The sequence below is a fragment of the Anopheles cruzii genome, chromosome 3 (assembly GCF_943734635.1).
Source record: "Anopheles cruzii chromosome 3, idAnoCruzAS_RS32_06, whole genome shotgun sequence".
Lineage (NCBI taxonomy): Eukaryota > Metazoa > Arthropoda > Insecta > Diptera > Culicidae > Anopheles > Anopheles cruzii.
In genome coordinates, this window is record NC_069145.1 from 39791738 (window position 1) to 39808512 (window position 16775).

The 16775-nt window shown below is 49.6% G+C and overlaps 1 protein-coding gene across 1 annotated transcript in view; it reads right to left on the reverse strand.

Moving 5' to 3' along the window:
- Positions 1-16775, reverse strand: part of LOC128270386 (uncharacterized) — a 153627-nt gene that overhangs the window by 34604 nt on the left and 102248 nt on the right. The window contains exon 6 of the mRNA XM_053007785.1: positions 12751-12891. Coding sequence (XP_052863745.1) covers positions 12751-12891 — 141 coding nt within the window. The remainder of the gene's footprint in view (positions 1-12750; positions 12892-16775) is intronic.

The following is a 16775-nucleotide window of genomic DNA, read 5'->3' on the forward strand; positions in this document are numbered from 1 at the left end:
TGCCGCCTCAGTGGGAGAGATCGCGTCGACCTTATTTGGAGTGGGTAAGGAGTGGGGAGGGGGGCAGGGAACGCTTCATTAGCGAGAAAAAGAAGCCAACAATTGTTTTCTGTTGCTCGCTCTGTCTGTCCCGTTGCAGTATGTGAAAAAAACACATTGTGCGTATTGTGGCTTCATTGTGACGCGATCGGATTATAAAAAGTATCCTATGTTACCCCCTTGGATCTAAGCTACCTCCACACCAATTTTCAGCCAAATCGGTTCAGCCGTTCTTGAGTTCTGAAGAATATAACAATAACGCGGTACTCTTTTATATATATAGATAAAGACCTCATCTAATAAACTCCTGTAATCCTATAATCAGTTTAAGCTAACTGTTTGCTGGATTCTTTTCATAACCAGCAGTGGTCTGTGACTATGCTTCAGACCATAAATGATTTCATGGAACACATCCGTAAGTGTCGATGCTGGTCAAGTTACTGGTATTACTAGCAACCCTAGTAGCATGAGCGTAACAAAGCTCGCTGGAGCTGCTAGAATTCTAAGAAATGATCCTCATAGATTCATGCGTTCCACGATGTAATAAATTTTGTACCGAGTGGCATCAAGAATCGTCACAGTTCTCGTACTTTACCCGTACTTTAGTTTTAATTGAAACCTGTCCGGGACGAGTCCGGACATTTGGCCGGATGCCTAATTTGCCGTACGACAGGCGTTCCAACGCAACCGCGGTGTCGCATTGTTCCCAGCATGTCGGACGGTTGGCTTTTTATTAAAACACAAGACCTCCGTTGTGTGCCGACACACCACCGCCAACTGTTGCGCCGCGCGAGTCTCGTGGGGCCGTAGCGTCATAAAATGAACCGTAGCCAGGAGGCTACTAACATTTTTTGCATGGCTTCCGGTTCGAATCATTCATTGGGCACTTTCTTTTCACCATCACCATCCCGGCCCGGCCACCATCGCCAGCAACAGGAACGTCCACCGGACCCGCGCGTGGAAGAATAATGAAGTGGCCCACCAACTCGCCACCGCCGCCGCCGAGTGCGAAATTGCATTTGTCCCACAAGAGAGTAGGTAGTGTGCTCGGTGGTGAATGGACGATGCATCTCCAACTGGCCCACTTGGACCGGTTGCTGGAGCATTGCTCGCGCCATTAGCGAGACGAAATGGACGAGACTTCAGTTCGCCGGCGGCAGATGGCGCCACCACCACACGGGACGGGGCCGCTGACAGACGGTAATGCAATCTGTCTGCGTGTCGCGTGGAATCACACGCCGGATGAAGAACCATCGCCAGCAGCAGCAGCAGCAGTGGCCACCGGAAAGGACAATGCTACTCGCGCGAACCGCCCTTGAGGGCTCGCCGCCGACGGGGGTTTCTCCGTCAAACGCCAGCGCCAGAGTGGCCAGAGAGTGAGGCTGTGCATCCTCGTACTCGGTTTCCGGGCGAACTATGCACTTCCTGGCTGCTGCTGGTGGTGCGCGCCAGCGTTTCAACAAACGCCGACGGACAACGCGAACGCGGGCGAGATTTATTGCAACATTTTTGGAGTCTCGTATCCTGATGCTCGTGCGGTATGTGTTCTGGGATTAGAGAGTACACCGCTGGCCGCTGGCAACGGAACCGACAAAAAACAAAATCTGGAGAGCAAAACTCGAACGTGTCACTCGGGCTCCGGGAAGCACCGGGAACGGGAACACACATACATCCATTATGCCGCGCGGAACTCGTTTGGGGAGTTTGGGAAACCAGGATCGCTCGCTGGCCATCGTAATAGCAAAAGGCCGCGGGACAGAAAAGCGCTGACTCGCTCCCGTATGTAAGCTGGCGTTGAGCCGACCTTGGCGGTCACCGTCGGGAAGGCCCCTTATGTACGCCTTAGGCTGGAGTTTTCTGCTCGACCAACTGACCAGCTTCGCTGGACCAGCCGGTAGAGCATACGACCGGAAGGTAGCGGTGTACGGATTGAAAATGAAGTAAGAAAATAATAACCCGGTACTTCACATTGCCGAGTGTCCCACGGCCACGGAAGATTGGGTCCTATTTGTTGGCCTCATTTTGCTGTACATTGCTCCTGGGTAACGGTGTGTGGATAACCGGATGCGATAGAAACATCGCGCCAGGCTGACCATAGGACACCATAGGCCCCCCGGGGAGGTACGGGACTCCTTTCCAGAAATCTCGCCAACCTCTGGGCTCGGCGTCATAAATAATCGTTAAATTAATTTGGGGACTTCGGGACCGACCGTGGTCAGGACGCCGAGACATTCGCACGGGGCAATCTGGGATGAGCTATGGTATTGAGTGTCCCTGTGCTAGTTAAGTTTGTGTCTTCTTTCCATGACCAAAGTCTGCGCGCGCGCGCGCGTGAGTCGAACTCTTCGAGACTGGAGGTGATGGTCCTCTTACAATCCGACATGAAAAGCATTCGAAATCCAACCGAAAACGGCAGCTCGTTCATCTTTTGCGTCGGAAAGCTTTCCGCATCAGCCTAGACTTTCGCGAGACCCTCATGACGCGAGCGGAGAAGTTTCAATCACCACACTAAGCCCTAGCGCGGAAGCTGCGATTTGCGTTTGCAGTCCTCGTGCGCAAAGGGACCCTCAGCGACAGGCAAGTTCGCCACCCACTTTACACTGCCACCCAAAATGATTTCTCAACGCGCTGTTCCACAGGCCCAGCCCCGCCCCGGCAAGGTGAATCCATACGCCGCCGGCGACGAAGACGTATGGAACCGTGAAAAACAAACGGAATAAGAAATTAGACCAAACTTTGCCAACAACGTTGGCGGGCGGGCGAGCGGGTGCGATCGCGGTGTGATCACGCTTCGCATTTCTCTCTCCTCCTGGTAGGCGCCCTTCGGTCTTCGGTCTGTGTCTGTAACTGTCAATGGCGGTGCTCAAGGATTATGCTCTCCGGTAACAAAAAGTCACAATCTTCGATTCGGCGAAAACTTTGGGCACCGTCAATGCCCGCACGAACCGACCGACCGGAGATGGCACACAGGCCACAGGGTTTATTGCATCGGGCCCGCATGTTTCCCCACAACGTCCCCCCCACAGCCCCCGGGGGTCGGTGGATAGGGGGCCCAAAGTTTTGCCCGGGAATGATAACAATATTCAAATATTGCCCCGATTTACATACAAATTCATCATAATGAGAGTTAAGAAATTGCAAAATTTGTCCCACTTTGACTTTTGCGACTCGTCGGCGAGGCGGGTTGCGAGTCCCATCGCCGCCGCGCGACTTCTTGGTGACTTCTAGAAAGTTACAGTCTAAAACCATCGAGGGGGCCCGCTGAGGTCCCACCTGTCCAACGGCGCGTGTTTTAGGGGATTGGTTGCTCACGCCAATAGGTTGTAGGTTAAAGATAGACCGAGAGGCGATAACGACTGAACTGGTGGACTGAGGCTCGTGCGAAGACGCCGACTCTCCGAATCGATGCTACGAAACACAGACGGTGACGCGACCGATTTTCGCGACCGACTCCACCCTCCACTGCTCTTGCCCCACCAACCCCAGGGCGAAGGCCTGGCCTGGCCAAGCCGTGATGGTCGTGATTGCATAAACATAAATCATTTAATATTCAAATGAAGTTTTCTTTGCGCACCATGATACGCTTCCTTCGCTGTCGCGCGGACATTTCTGCCGACAAACAGAGGCGCGCGCGCGCGCGCGGGGTATGCGTGTGTCTGTGGACGGGTGTTGCATGGGGTAGCAGCCGACAGTTTGGCCACCGCTGCCTTGGCTGCCACGGCAAATATGAGTCAACGAAACGAAGATATCAACAAAGTGCTGGCGAGCCGAGCCATGAATTAATGATTCGACTGCATGCAAAAGCCTCGCGGCCGGAGGTCCTTCCACATTGAGCCTCCGCGAGTGCTCCGCGAGCGGCCGCGACACAGCCAACAGAGCTTTGGATGATCACAGCAGCGAAGCAGTTCCACTTTAGTTATGCATATGAATCTGACCACCCGTGGGCGAATTAAAATAAAGCACTTACAGCGAGCGACCAGATGCCAACACCGATCCCCGCAGACGGCCTAACGTCATTCAAAAATGATTGTTGTACTTTTAGTGAGCATTTAAAGTGACGTGGCGCAGTCGGGGAAGGAATACGAGGGTTGATCAAAAATTTTCCCGACATTTGAATTTCCGCGGGCTACGTATATTCGATTTTCTGTTTTTTTTTGTGGCGTTAGGTTGCTACACATGTCAGTGACTTATGGGAAAACGTTCGGCTATTTTGAGTAATCAGTAAATTTTTGACAGCTGGTTTTCTCGGGCAAGAATTGCCTTATCTTCGGTGCCGTCTTTATCTCCTAAATCGTATCGTAGCGTCGTCCCTTCATGCCACCCATTAGTTTCCGGAACAAGAAAAAGTCATAGGAGGACAGATCTGGAGAATGCGGTGGCTTTGGCATCACAAGAGTGTTGTTTTGGGCAAAAATTCGCGCTGAAACCACGATTTGTTAGCAGGACTGCAATCGAACGTGCTTTTCGACGTTCACATCTTCTCGGTACTCTGACAAAATTTTGAACCACAGATAAGCGCTGCTTTTGATTTTAATAGGTTCACCATAAGCCACAGTCAACATTTCGATTGCGTCCACGTTCCTAATTTCGTTTTTCACACGAAATTTGATAAAGATTCTTTGCCATTCATTGTTTGGAAGAAGCAAATATCGCTGATGAGCCAAATCTTGTCCAAGCAAAACAGGTGTCATAAATTGACTGAAAATCGGATATACGTAGCCCTCAGAACTTCAAAAGTTGCAAAAATGTTTGATCAGACCACGTAAGTTGAGTACTCCTTGAATCTGACTACCTTCAGTCCATGCAGACTTGACGAGACATTTAAGTGTTTAACTTATAAGATTTTAAGTTCGATGTCTTCTTTTTAAAATTATTTTTAGCTTATTTAAACTGATAGAGCATACGGTAACGTTCGTCGTTGTCCTTGGGCCGTGTGGCTTGGGTTCGATTCCCGAGACTCGGAATATTGTTTCTGCTATAGCGATCAGCGGTTGTCGCCGGACAAGAAGAAGAATCACTTTGTGTATTGGTGACTAAACAGGAACTAAACCTTGCTACTTATTTCGGTCGATTAGTCTCATTGGCCAATGTGGCCACGGTTTTCCCTGCCTGGAGGTGGCTGAGCTCTGGAGCTCTAAGATACCGATATCGTCTCCACCATCTCCGAAAACCGATTCCTACGCGCGTGCCCTTCAACTCGATTGGCCAACCCCGCAGCGGTGCCATCGTTGCCGTGAAATTATTGATCCCAAGTTGACCACCTGGCCCAGCGGTGGCCAACGGCAGTGTCCTTAAAATTAATAAACTTTCGCAGCACAAGTTAACCATTTCGTCGCTAATGGGCAAAAGTTTGGCCCAATTCCGCGTCCGCGCGTGGCTTCGGCAATGGCCGAGCGAGCGAATCGTTGCTGAACGTCGCGAGCTCAGCTAGCCGAGAAGGATGGCTCAAAATTGGCAAATTAGATCGACTCCTTTCGGTGCTCCGAACCACGGGTTTTCTGGTGTTTTTCATTACCGCGACCAGCCGCTCCCGTGCACTCGGGCTAATCCTTTTTGACGGGTCGAGCCCGCTACTCGGGCACTGTACTGGGCGCTTCGTCGGGCGGACACTAATGACTTCCGAACCGACCAGCGAACGAGCGAGCAAGTGTCTTCGAGAGTTTTGTGCCCGCGGCCCGATTCGGGACGCGCTGGAGAGACCGAGCTCTAGTGGCAAGTGCTTGATTTTTACGCTCGAAAAAATCCGACTCAATGATGGTAAATAATTTAATAAATTAATTTGATGAAGATTAGCGTGCTGCTGTCAGTGTGCGCACAGACACAGATACAGCAGCAGCAGCAACGGCGGCGGCGAGGGCATCTGGGCGGGGTGCCCTTAAGCGCTTAAGCAGATGTCGAGGATCACGGCCACGGGTGGGCGCGTTGTCCGTCACAATCAGGTGACTCCTACTCGGATTATGGTCGTTATCAGCACCATCGGGGAGCGCTTTGCGGTCAGGACTCGCAGCTCGGTAGGGATGCTTCCGATGCGAGCGTGTCCGGTTGGTGTCCGCCGGCGAAATGTGAGGGAATTAGGCAGGGAAAAAATTAATTTACTTTCACAGCCATGGCCACGGTACGGTGGCCACCGACCTACGGAGAGCCCGCCCGTGGTGGTCGAGCTGGGCGAAGCGAATCTGGTTGCATGGTTGACTGGAACATTGCTAGATGAGATGGGCATGATTTGGGGATACCAATGGTCCGACCCCGACGGAGGACACCTTGTGTTCGGGGGCCGTTAGGGGGCCTGTCCGATGGGGAAGTGTCAGCGGGCGTGTTCTGCTAGGACACGCTCCAGAGAGTTACCAGATATCTAATGCTCAGCCCAGCGTCATCCGACACAACGCCGTTTTAATTGGAGCCGTTATTTCCAACCGATTTGCGATGTTATCATAATCTGTTAGATAGCCTCTCCGGTGCGTCATTTCGACGACGACCATCGACCGATGTACTGATGTACTTTTCGCCCAATTTTCTTTCTTTGCCACAGATACTGCGTACGGTGCCGATGCTGATACTGCCGATGCGGGAGGCTTTGAATACGAGAAATCCGGACATTATAATTGCGACATTAAGAGCGTTACAGCAGCTGCTGCGAGTCGGTAAGTAAGTGGGCAGGAAATTATCTCATCTTCTGCGTTGGCCGACGGGAAGATATCGGGTTTTTCAGGCGCCTCCGTCGTGGTCGTCATCGCCGCCAGTGTCGCCATCTTCTCTGGTTTACAGCGACGGACAGGCGCCTGATAACATGATACAACGCTGGTGATGATGATGACAGTAAAGCAGACGCTAACCAGAGCGGAGGATTTGTCCGACGACGACGACGACGACGAGGCTGAACGCTGTACTTTCTGTAGAGCCTTGGGCTCGGGTTCTCGAGCTGAACGAGCAGCGTAGGAGTTCTCACAGGAGCGCTCGCTTCGGGGGACCCTGGGACGTTAGAATCTGACTTTAGCGCACAGCGATTGAGATCATAATTGTAATGTTCTCGTCATGGATTAAGGAGAATGTCGCGCGGCGCCGGTGAATTGTTTAATCATTAAAATGGAGCACAAAGTGGGGAATTTATGTACACTTCGCGGCGCCGATGGCATCGCACCAACTGGTACACCTCGCATAAATGATTTTCGTGCAAAAGAAGCGAGGTGGCCATAGCCTACGAGCTTTTGGCTCTGTTGGAGCGCGCCTGCGACTTCCGTGAATGGCGTTTCTGGCGAAATTCACGCATTAAGAAGATTATGAATCGGCATCAGGCGTGCGGATTTCATAGATTTGCGGCAGTTGCCTGTGAAGCGATCTCAGATACGAACGTCCCCCCCAGTGTCCTGAGCAATGAGCAGGAGTAGTCATGATACACCAAAATATTGGTGAAACGAGCTGCCGTCATTGTTTGATTCACAGCGGACAATCATTAAACCATCGCTTATTTGGGCCTACCGATGCTTGGCGGGTGGGTGGTCCCACCTATGGTCCTTTGAGGCCTGTGGGGAACGGCGTTGTCAAAGACGTTCGAGGGGACAAGAAAATTAAATTTTTAACGACTTCGGCTCCACTGTCCGTCCCGCGAAGTTTAATGAATTCGGTTTAATGGAGAGTAAAAGCGAAATTAAAAAGAAAATATTGCAATAGACGCCGCCATTACGCTAAGCCATCCGCCGCGGGAGGCCACACCTGTGCAGCTTCTACTTTCTGCCACTGATGATAGCGTTTTTATGACACCCGGCACCTGTTGGGATTGTTTTTAATATCTCCAAAGCATCGACGACTGTGGATGTGTGTGTGTGTGTAGCAGCACACGGTCGCCAAGTGGCCGCTGTTCCATCAACGCATTAGAGACAGCGACAGAGAAAGAAAGAAAGGAGGGCACACAGAGCGGCAGCAGGTAGGAGGTATCATTGCAACTTTTCCCGAACCCCGGACGGATGCTTGAGCATCCAGCACAGCCTTCGCCAACGCCTGCTCAACGCACCCTCTCCCGGTGGGCAAATTTACACACGTGGCACGGTGATGAAAGTCATTCGCCGACGGTGGAAATTAAATTTTAATTTTCCATTAACGTTGAAACATGACCAACGACGTGACGGGGGCTGCCACCGGTGTTTATGATGGCTAATTGAAAATCTTCACCCACTTCACCGAAGGCTCTGAAGGTGGCTGCAGCGCGGATTGTGATAGAATGCCACGTTGCAGCGAGGGCGCGCCATAACCGTTAGCGACTAACACACTGGCACTACTAATCCGCCAGATAAGGGTTCGTGCGTGATCAACATTAACTCCGAGGTCCAAGCGCACAATCTTTAACGATGGGTCGTTTATGCTTGAATGATGCTCTGGAGCACTGCTGTTAGCTCTTCAACGCGATCACGACTTCACAGGATCGATAAAACTATCAAGTGGGAAAGTTTCGAGCAATTTCGAGCAATTTCGAATGCATTCCTTTTTATTGCCCAGTTACCAGTTATTTTAACGAATTTTGAAATCGTGTGAAAAATTCCTCATTAAAAGATGAGTCAAATTTTGTCTAAAGACAACACAAACTAACGCGCCATTTTTGTGATTTTTAATTTGGGTATCTCAGCGTTATTTTGCAACCAGATGAACTCGAGTGACCAATGCTCCAATAATCACCCGAGTGAAAGATAACAAAATTTGAAAATAATTTGCGAGCAGCATAACTGTCTGCAACCGAAACAGTAGCAAAACGGGAGGACTTCGACCCCTTTATAAATACCCTTGGGGCGAGCCATTATTTGTAAACATTGTTTACCATTCATCGTTTGGTTTGGACCTTGCAGCAGTTGTTTAAATGTTTGCCGGACCTTTTGGATGGTTTCGGAAAATAGTTTCCCCAAATAAACTTTTCTACTCGATGTTAATGGCGTTGGCATTGCTAACAACGATGGATTTAACCTCATAAAGTTGATTAGATCTATCTATATTAATTCGTATGCTGTGGTACAAACCCAGACACAGACGTGGTTCTGGGTGCCACCAGACGACGGGTGTCCCGCATGTTCGCAACCCATAAAGGAATGTACATACAAAAAATCCTGTTTTTGTTTCCATTCCGGCCCATTCCAATGGCGCGGGGTCCGGCTCGTAAAGCGAGCCATTCCGTTGTTGCTGTAGCGGGCGGTCTCTTGAATCAACATAATAGCCAGCCAGCATTGTTTTTCTTGCGCCAACTGGCCCTCGAAGGCTCGAGCCCACCAGAAAAGGGACTCGTCCCGAACACGATGCTTACGGGGCCGCGGGCGGCCCCCAAAGTACAGAACAACACCACCGCCAGCCGCTTTCGTGTAAACCGCAAAATTCTCATCACGCGTTTTTGCTTTTTTTCCACCTCTCGGCCTTCGCCCGCTGCAAGTCGCCGCCACCGCCATGGCCTGCAGTATTATTTTATGATTTTTATTGTAGCCATCATTATTTTACAACATTTTACGTGGCTGCCTGGCCGGGTGGTGCGAACTTTGTGAGGTTAAATTCCACCGGCGGCAGCGCACCGAGAGCGCGCGGTGTCGTCGTTCCGCTGCACGTGGACCCGGAAGCAAGCACACGCAAGAAGAAACTTCCCTTCCCACTACTGGCGCTACTGCAGGGGCGAGGTGACTCTCTCTCTGTAAGCTTCCGAAAGCGGACGGAAATGAGGCCGTTCGGTGCTCTTGTACTAACCCTGCCAGAAATCAAATAGATAAAAACGGGCAAAATATGTGAGCAACAACGGCGCACACCACAGCACCACCCGGTCCGTGGTCATTCCTGGCCGTGCGCGCCGGAAGTGCGGGAAGATTGTGCACACCATTCGTTTAAAAATGACTCTCCTTCGAGGAGCACCGAACCTCTCTAACTACGAGGAGCCAAAAAAAAACAGGAACGACTCACAATATGTCGGCGCACACAAAAAAGACGTCAAATTGGATTCCAACGACAACGGGCAAAAGGGCACACCAAGGCGAAGTGAGCGAACCGGTCCTAGAGAATGGTATAAAAAAAACCCGAACCACAGTTCCACATTCCACACACACACACACCCTCGGGTGGGGCATGATTTTCCATATGCAGAGAAAAATCGTTGACGTGGCGAAACGCTCCACGTCGAATGGTGATGTAGGGGACGACCGCATCACCGCACGGACCACGGCGCCGTACCAACCCGTACCAACATAACCGTTAATGTGTGCCCGCCTGGCCAGGGCCCAGCTTGCTGGGCGGAAAATGTGGTGTAAAATTGGCAGAACAAAAGCGCAATGAGTTGGCCGCGGGCGCTGCTCGTTGGTCAGTTTGTCGGGAAAGCCATTGCCATTGCGCTGGGTTTGGTTTGGTTTTTTGTGTCCGCCGCCGGCGACCGAGCATAATGCACGGGACTGGTGGCGGTCCGTGGAGTTCCCTGTGTCGGTTTTTGCGTTGTCCGAAATGGTCGGACGGGAGAACCCTTTCCGTTTCCATCTTCTGTTTTATCTCCCAAAAAATAAAAAAACGAAAAACCTACAACGAAGCAGAACGAGAGGCGTGTGCATGTAATTTGTTGCAAGAGTTAAAAAATGGACTCAACCTCGCTGCTCGGTGTGGCACACGATGTTTGGCAGCCGGCCGGGAATCGGTGGCCAATGGCACGAGAATAAGGGCGAAAGGGCTTTAGTATGTTACCATTTCAACACATTCCCATTTGCCGTTTCAATCGTCGTGTACTACATCATAAGTTCAGCATCATGAAGACCACTAATGCGTCCTTTCTCCATTCGGTGGCAGGACCCTCCATCGGGCTGGCGCTCGTGCCCTACTATCGACAGCTGCTGCCCGTGCTGAATCTGTACAAGCACTGGAGCGTCAACATCGGCGGATACATCGACTTCCAAGGTGGCCGTCGGTTGGGCGATGTGATTAACGCTACGCTGGAGCTGCTGGAGCAGTGCGGTGGACCCGACGCATACCTTAACATCAAGTACATGGTGCCGACGTACGAGAGCTACGTACACAACAGATAGGAGTCAGGTCAGTGCGCTCGGTGAAGGTAAGTCCAATAAGTTCACCGGTCAAGGGAAGAAAGACAGATTTTCCACTTTACTCTTTTAGCCGTCCGCTTAGCCGAACTCTGGAGCCATCTGCAAAAGCTGCAAATCATTCCCAACCGTACCTCGGAACTTTTAAAAGACTGTTTCTGATCCATTTCACATCGTGGCCCGGCTCTCCGGAGTGTACCGACGTTTTAATGATTACGCTCTGCGTTCCTAGCATGGGCAGAAGCGAGACGACGCAAACACGGAAGAAACACATCTCAATCGGATCGCAAAACGGAACCTTGGCCACTGCAAACACACAAGCTTCGAGCTTTTCGCTTCCCGGTCAGTGTTGCAGCGAAATTCGGGACGCGTCCGGCCATCCGGCGTAGTGCGCTGTGTCGTGCATTATAAATCAGGACGCAAATTGGATGGAAAATGGTAAATCATCGTTTCTGCAAATTTTCTATCTTATTACCTCGTGATGCTGGGTTGTGCTCCTTCGGGAGCCACTAACATGCGATCCAAATATTCGAACCGCCTTTCTTCGGCCGGTCGAGCTGCTGGGGACCCAATTTCGGGTTCGTAAAATACAGAAGGACGCGGTCGAAATGGGTGAGTGTAAGTGTCGGAAATGAAGATTCATTTGCGTACGGTGTAAGCTGACCGGTTGCAGATTTTTCGTTTGAAAAATCGTTTACGGTATGTTTATCATTTCTCTCGGTCCGGTCCACATACTAGGGGGCTTAAGAATACGAACGAACGGAACGAACCGCCACTAGTGCCACTATGTTTCTGCGTTCAGTCGGAATACAGAAAATCATTTCGAGCGTTCCTTGAAACTCTGTTTTGTTTGGAGCTTTAAGATACCTCGAACTCATGCATGACACGCACTGCGCCGGGAACACGATCTTGACGAACGTTCCGTACATTAGATGCTCCGGAAATGCGAATGGATTTACGTTCTTCAAGCTACCTTCACAAAGGCTTTGTGCGGTGTTGCCCTCTGCCCTTGACAGACGTTCTAGTTCGTACCTTCGACGCTGCTTTTCGAGAGGAGTTTTGCTACCTTCCACATCGCATCGCATGCCTCCTGCTCCCCGATATGTCTCCCGGTATCGCGAGGTGCTAACGCACGTGGCCACGCGAAGGAACGATATTGCGCTAAACTGACATCCAATTCCTTTGCCGCAGCCCGCTGCATAGCCACGCTCGCGTCTCCTGATCTTGGCCCACTTCCCGTGGGCCAGAAATATGCATCATTTGGTGCTCGCTGGTTGCGTTTCCTCGAAGAAAGACGGTTTATTCGCATTTGCGCCCGGGCCACGGCATTGAAACGACCTCCAATAAAATATGCATTGGCATTCATCGGTTTTGTCGCTCCATTTTTGGCCAAACCGTTGCGGGGCGACCCCTTTGTTTCCGCGTTCCGTTTCACGGCGGGGGTCTAGGATTATTTGGGTTTATTTCTCCTATGGAGCTCCCACGTCGTTTACCAGGGGCTAGCGATAAAAAATGCGAAACAATTCCTGTCGTCATCGGTTTGACCATAAAATGCCCCAATTTATGTGTGTGCGCGTGTGCATGTGTGCGCTCACTAGGAAGTTGTGTTCTGGAAGCAAATGGGGGAAAAAACCGGGAAGCAGACCAGCGTAAACAAGTTCGCAATACTTACCGGAAAACAGCTCCAGGAACTTTTCCACACCGTAGCTTCCGGGAAATCGGTACGTATGTTCTTTCAGCGCATTCAGGTTGTGCACCTTTATTCGTTTGATCATGAAGGTGATATTATCCGGTTTGCCATCACCGTTGAAATCTGAAACGAGACAGAAAAAAAGTGCACGGAAACGGATAAGTTTTCCGATGCTGTTCAGCGGCGCCACTCGACCTGGTCGATGGTCGGTCGAATGCAGCTTGGGAGCCTTTGGGGTAAAGTTTTAATGAATGTTTAGCCATACTCGAACGCACGTGTTTTCAATTAAATTTTCGATTGATCGCTATACGCAATAACAGAAGGCGGGAAGTTTTGATTAAATTTCCTGGTGGTCAATAAATAGCAAACCACAATCAAAAGAAAGAGGCCAGAGGTTTTCATAGTTTGATCTGCACGAAAAGTTTTCATTTAAACACCGAGCCAGATCGGCCAATGAATAGGAACACATAAGAAAAAGAACATGATGCTTTCCAGCGTTAGTTCAGTCTGTACAAAAATACGGAAAAAGAAACCACATTTAACATTAAAATAACATTTTTAATTAGATTTGAATGCAGACAGTAAAATTAGCAGAAGCTAGATTAGATGCAATTTGGCCTTTCTTGTCTTCCTGTGGTATGTGGCCATATAACCATCACATACAGTGGCGAAACAAAGTTTATTTCAGCAAAACAAAAGATTTTAGGAAATACAAGAATGAAAAAATATTTTTGTCAATCGAATTCAGTCAAAAACAACGATTCGTGTAAATTAACCTTTTTTTAGGAATCAACTTTTATCACATGAAAACTTTTAGCAATACAGAATTAAAACAACTTAAATTCCTCTGACGGAAAACAAAGTTGCTAAGCAGCGTTGTTTTGTCATTTTCCGTTAATTTGCGTGACATCTTCTCAGATACTTCAAAGTTCGTTGATGACCACATATAGGAGAACTTCTCATAACTGTATTTTAGTCTTACTTACTCAGAAGAATTCCTCCAAAGAACCTTTCATAGCATGACGATGGAGAAATATAATTCTTTTTTCAAACTTGCTTGTGTAGGTTCAGAAACTTACTGAAAACAAGGCCACATTTGCCTGCACTTTATTCTCCAGTTGAGCTGAGAAGAGAATTTGTAGTTGACAGTACTTTTATCAATTTTTTCTGCTGTTCATTTATTATCTCCATAAGCTTTAATACGATGAACACGACCTTCCGTTTCGCTTGCTCATTCTTGTCGAAAATGTTTAAAAATATGGCCATATCCTTGTTATTGTTACCATAAAAACTAATATTGAGAACCATTTGACGATTTTCATCGGTTCGTTTACAACTCTTCAGTGTTTTTTGCCATTTTACAAGCTGAGGAACAAAATAGTGTAATCGAAATGGTAATTGTGTCGCTTGATTAGTGTTTTACCAAAACAGATTGTGTCAATTTGTGAAGATACACGTAAGTGAAAAACAAGTTTATAAGCAAACGATTTGAAATGAATGGTTTCCCTTTTTCATCTTATTAACACCACGAGGCACAGCAATTTGCAGCAAATCTCGCGTTGATCCTCGTGACACTTGCTCACGCTCGTCGTTGCCGACGTGTGGTTCTAGTATCAACCGGATTTTTTAGCGAGCACAGTCGATTGTGTACATCATTCGCACGAGAGCGGCCACCGTTACGTGCGGATCTCAAAGATGTTCCCATTTCCGTTTGATCCATCGGAATGCATCAAGTACGTGGCATCCTCTGTCGGTTCCCATTTGCGACGGTGGCAAATTTTCTGATCCCTACGGGTTTTCGCTTCGCTTTCCTAAACGAACGGCGCAACGGACGGCGGACGGTGAGGGTGAAGCAGCAGCGACCAGCGAGGCCGACGGAAATGCATTTTTCCTGTCACCACGCAAGACGAGACACTGTGTGACGGTGGGGTGGTGCGCAGGCGATAATAGAGCCTCGAGTGCCCGGGGATGGCGTTGAAGGTAAATAGAATAGGTGTAAACATACAAAGAGTTGGCACAGTATGCATCCCGTGGCACCATGGCTCGTTCACTCTGAATGCGAATACCCTCCCAGTACACCACCCGCAAATCCCTCCCCCCCGGATGGGTTCTCCGTGATGAGGCGATCAGTGCCATGTGCGGCACGGCTCGGAGCAGTGCCTGCAAGTGACAGTTTTCTGCTATGCGCCGCAAAGCATCGAGAGAGCAATCGAGCATACGAGATCCTTGCGTGGCGGACCCACCTCCCCGCAACGGGACATTTGTTGAATGTGTGTGTGCTTCGCTTCTCGCACCTTAATGACTGACGTTTTGGCAGGGCGAATGGACGCCGAGAGCAGATGATTTGCCTGTCGTCCCCCGGGGGGAGGGCATATCCTGGAGTCCTGTCTAATGCATATCTAAGTGCATGCCTACAACACCGCACCGCTGGGAGCAAACAAAGGCCACCGGCCAAGAGTGATTACACGGTACAGGTTAGGGGTTTCTGTCAAGATCTGATTGTCCGTCTGATGTGTTTTCGTGTCCAATTTTAAATCAAGCTTTAATTTGCTAGCACCGAACGAAGCGCAGTTGGCAATTAAAATCACGTTGGTAGTGTACGTTTAGTGTGGCCACACTGGCCACGGGCGGAGTTGGTTAGTTTGGCTTAAAATTGCTTTACTGCCAATACTTTCAGCGTAGCGTTACTCTGCTCGTTACACACCCAAGGTAGCGTGTTTTTGGTCCTTATGTCCAATTTCTGTGAGTGTCTGCACGTTACGGACGGAACTTGGCGTTTTATTGTTTTCATTCGGATTAAGGGATCGTAAGAGGTACGCTTTTACACCACCACCCGTCTCAGCCACCGAAGATGTTCTGCCCGATCGAGCATGTTCGAGTATGTTAATTTCGTTTATCCTTTGTTATTGTGCAAGTGCAACGGACAACGGGGCCGTTGGGCCCCGTGGGCTACCATCCACCAGGATCCAGGATGCGGCTCGGACCGATGCCGACCAGATTTGCCTTGGCTGGTGGTCAGTGGCGACAGATTAAAAGTGGTTTAACTTTTTGTGTGTTCCCGGTACAAAAACCACCAGTCGGCTTCCGGTAGGGTTCCGGTCCTGCCTGCCTGCCAGAAGGTGGAAGTCAAAGTTAAATTTATCGAATGACCGACGGCCGGACTCGGGAGTCTAAGGCTCGGTTTGCTCGACCCCCGGTTGTGTCGCAAACCGGTGGCTTTGCGCGGAGGGAACACTCTCAAGTCACTGGTTGGTCCACAGGCCCAGTACCGGAACAGAACAAATGGTGCCCGGTGCCATATGTGTGCGGAACTCAGAAACAGAGACACATTCTGTCTGTGGGTTATCTGTTTTTTGTTTTTCTGGGGGCTTGTGCATGACCTTCCATACCGTTTACAGTCCCCAGGAGGGGTTATCTGGGTTAAAATGCTTGTTTAGACGTTACACGGTTCGTTTGTTTCGGTAAACAGACTTGCCTCTGGTCCACCGTTTTTCTATTCGTTCGATTTGAATGAGACGATAATTAAGAGAACCCGAATAGGGGTTGTAAAGAGAGTTGAATTGTGAGCTCCTTCCATTTGAAGCTTTAGTACTACGCCACAGACACGTATTCTGCAAAAATCATCGATTATCGCATCAAGGATGGCCGATCGGTATTGAGAAACAAAGCGATCAGTTAATAGATCACTGCAACTTATCGGTGTGCGTGCCGAACTCGATATGGGTTGTGCATTGCAGCACGGTCATTTTAGCAAAATAGCCACATAATTTATTCACAATTGAAACTATTCGCCAGAAGCTGAAACAAAACCCCGGATCCGGGTTCGGGTTCGGGGAGTCCACTGCTGCCCGGAGAGCTCCCGCCCGAATGATTGGCGTTGGTTGGCTAGAATTCAATATTAATTTCACTCTGTTTGTTGCGGGCAGCATCACCATTTCAATTTATTTCGTTCCATTGTGCCGGTTTTTATGCTTAATGCAGGTGCAATTAAAAGCCACCACCCGGAC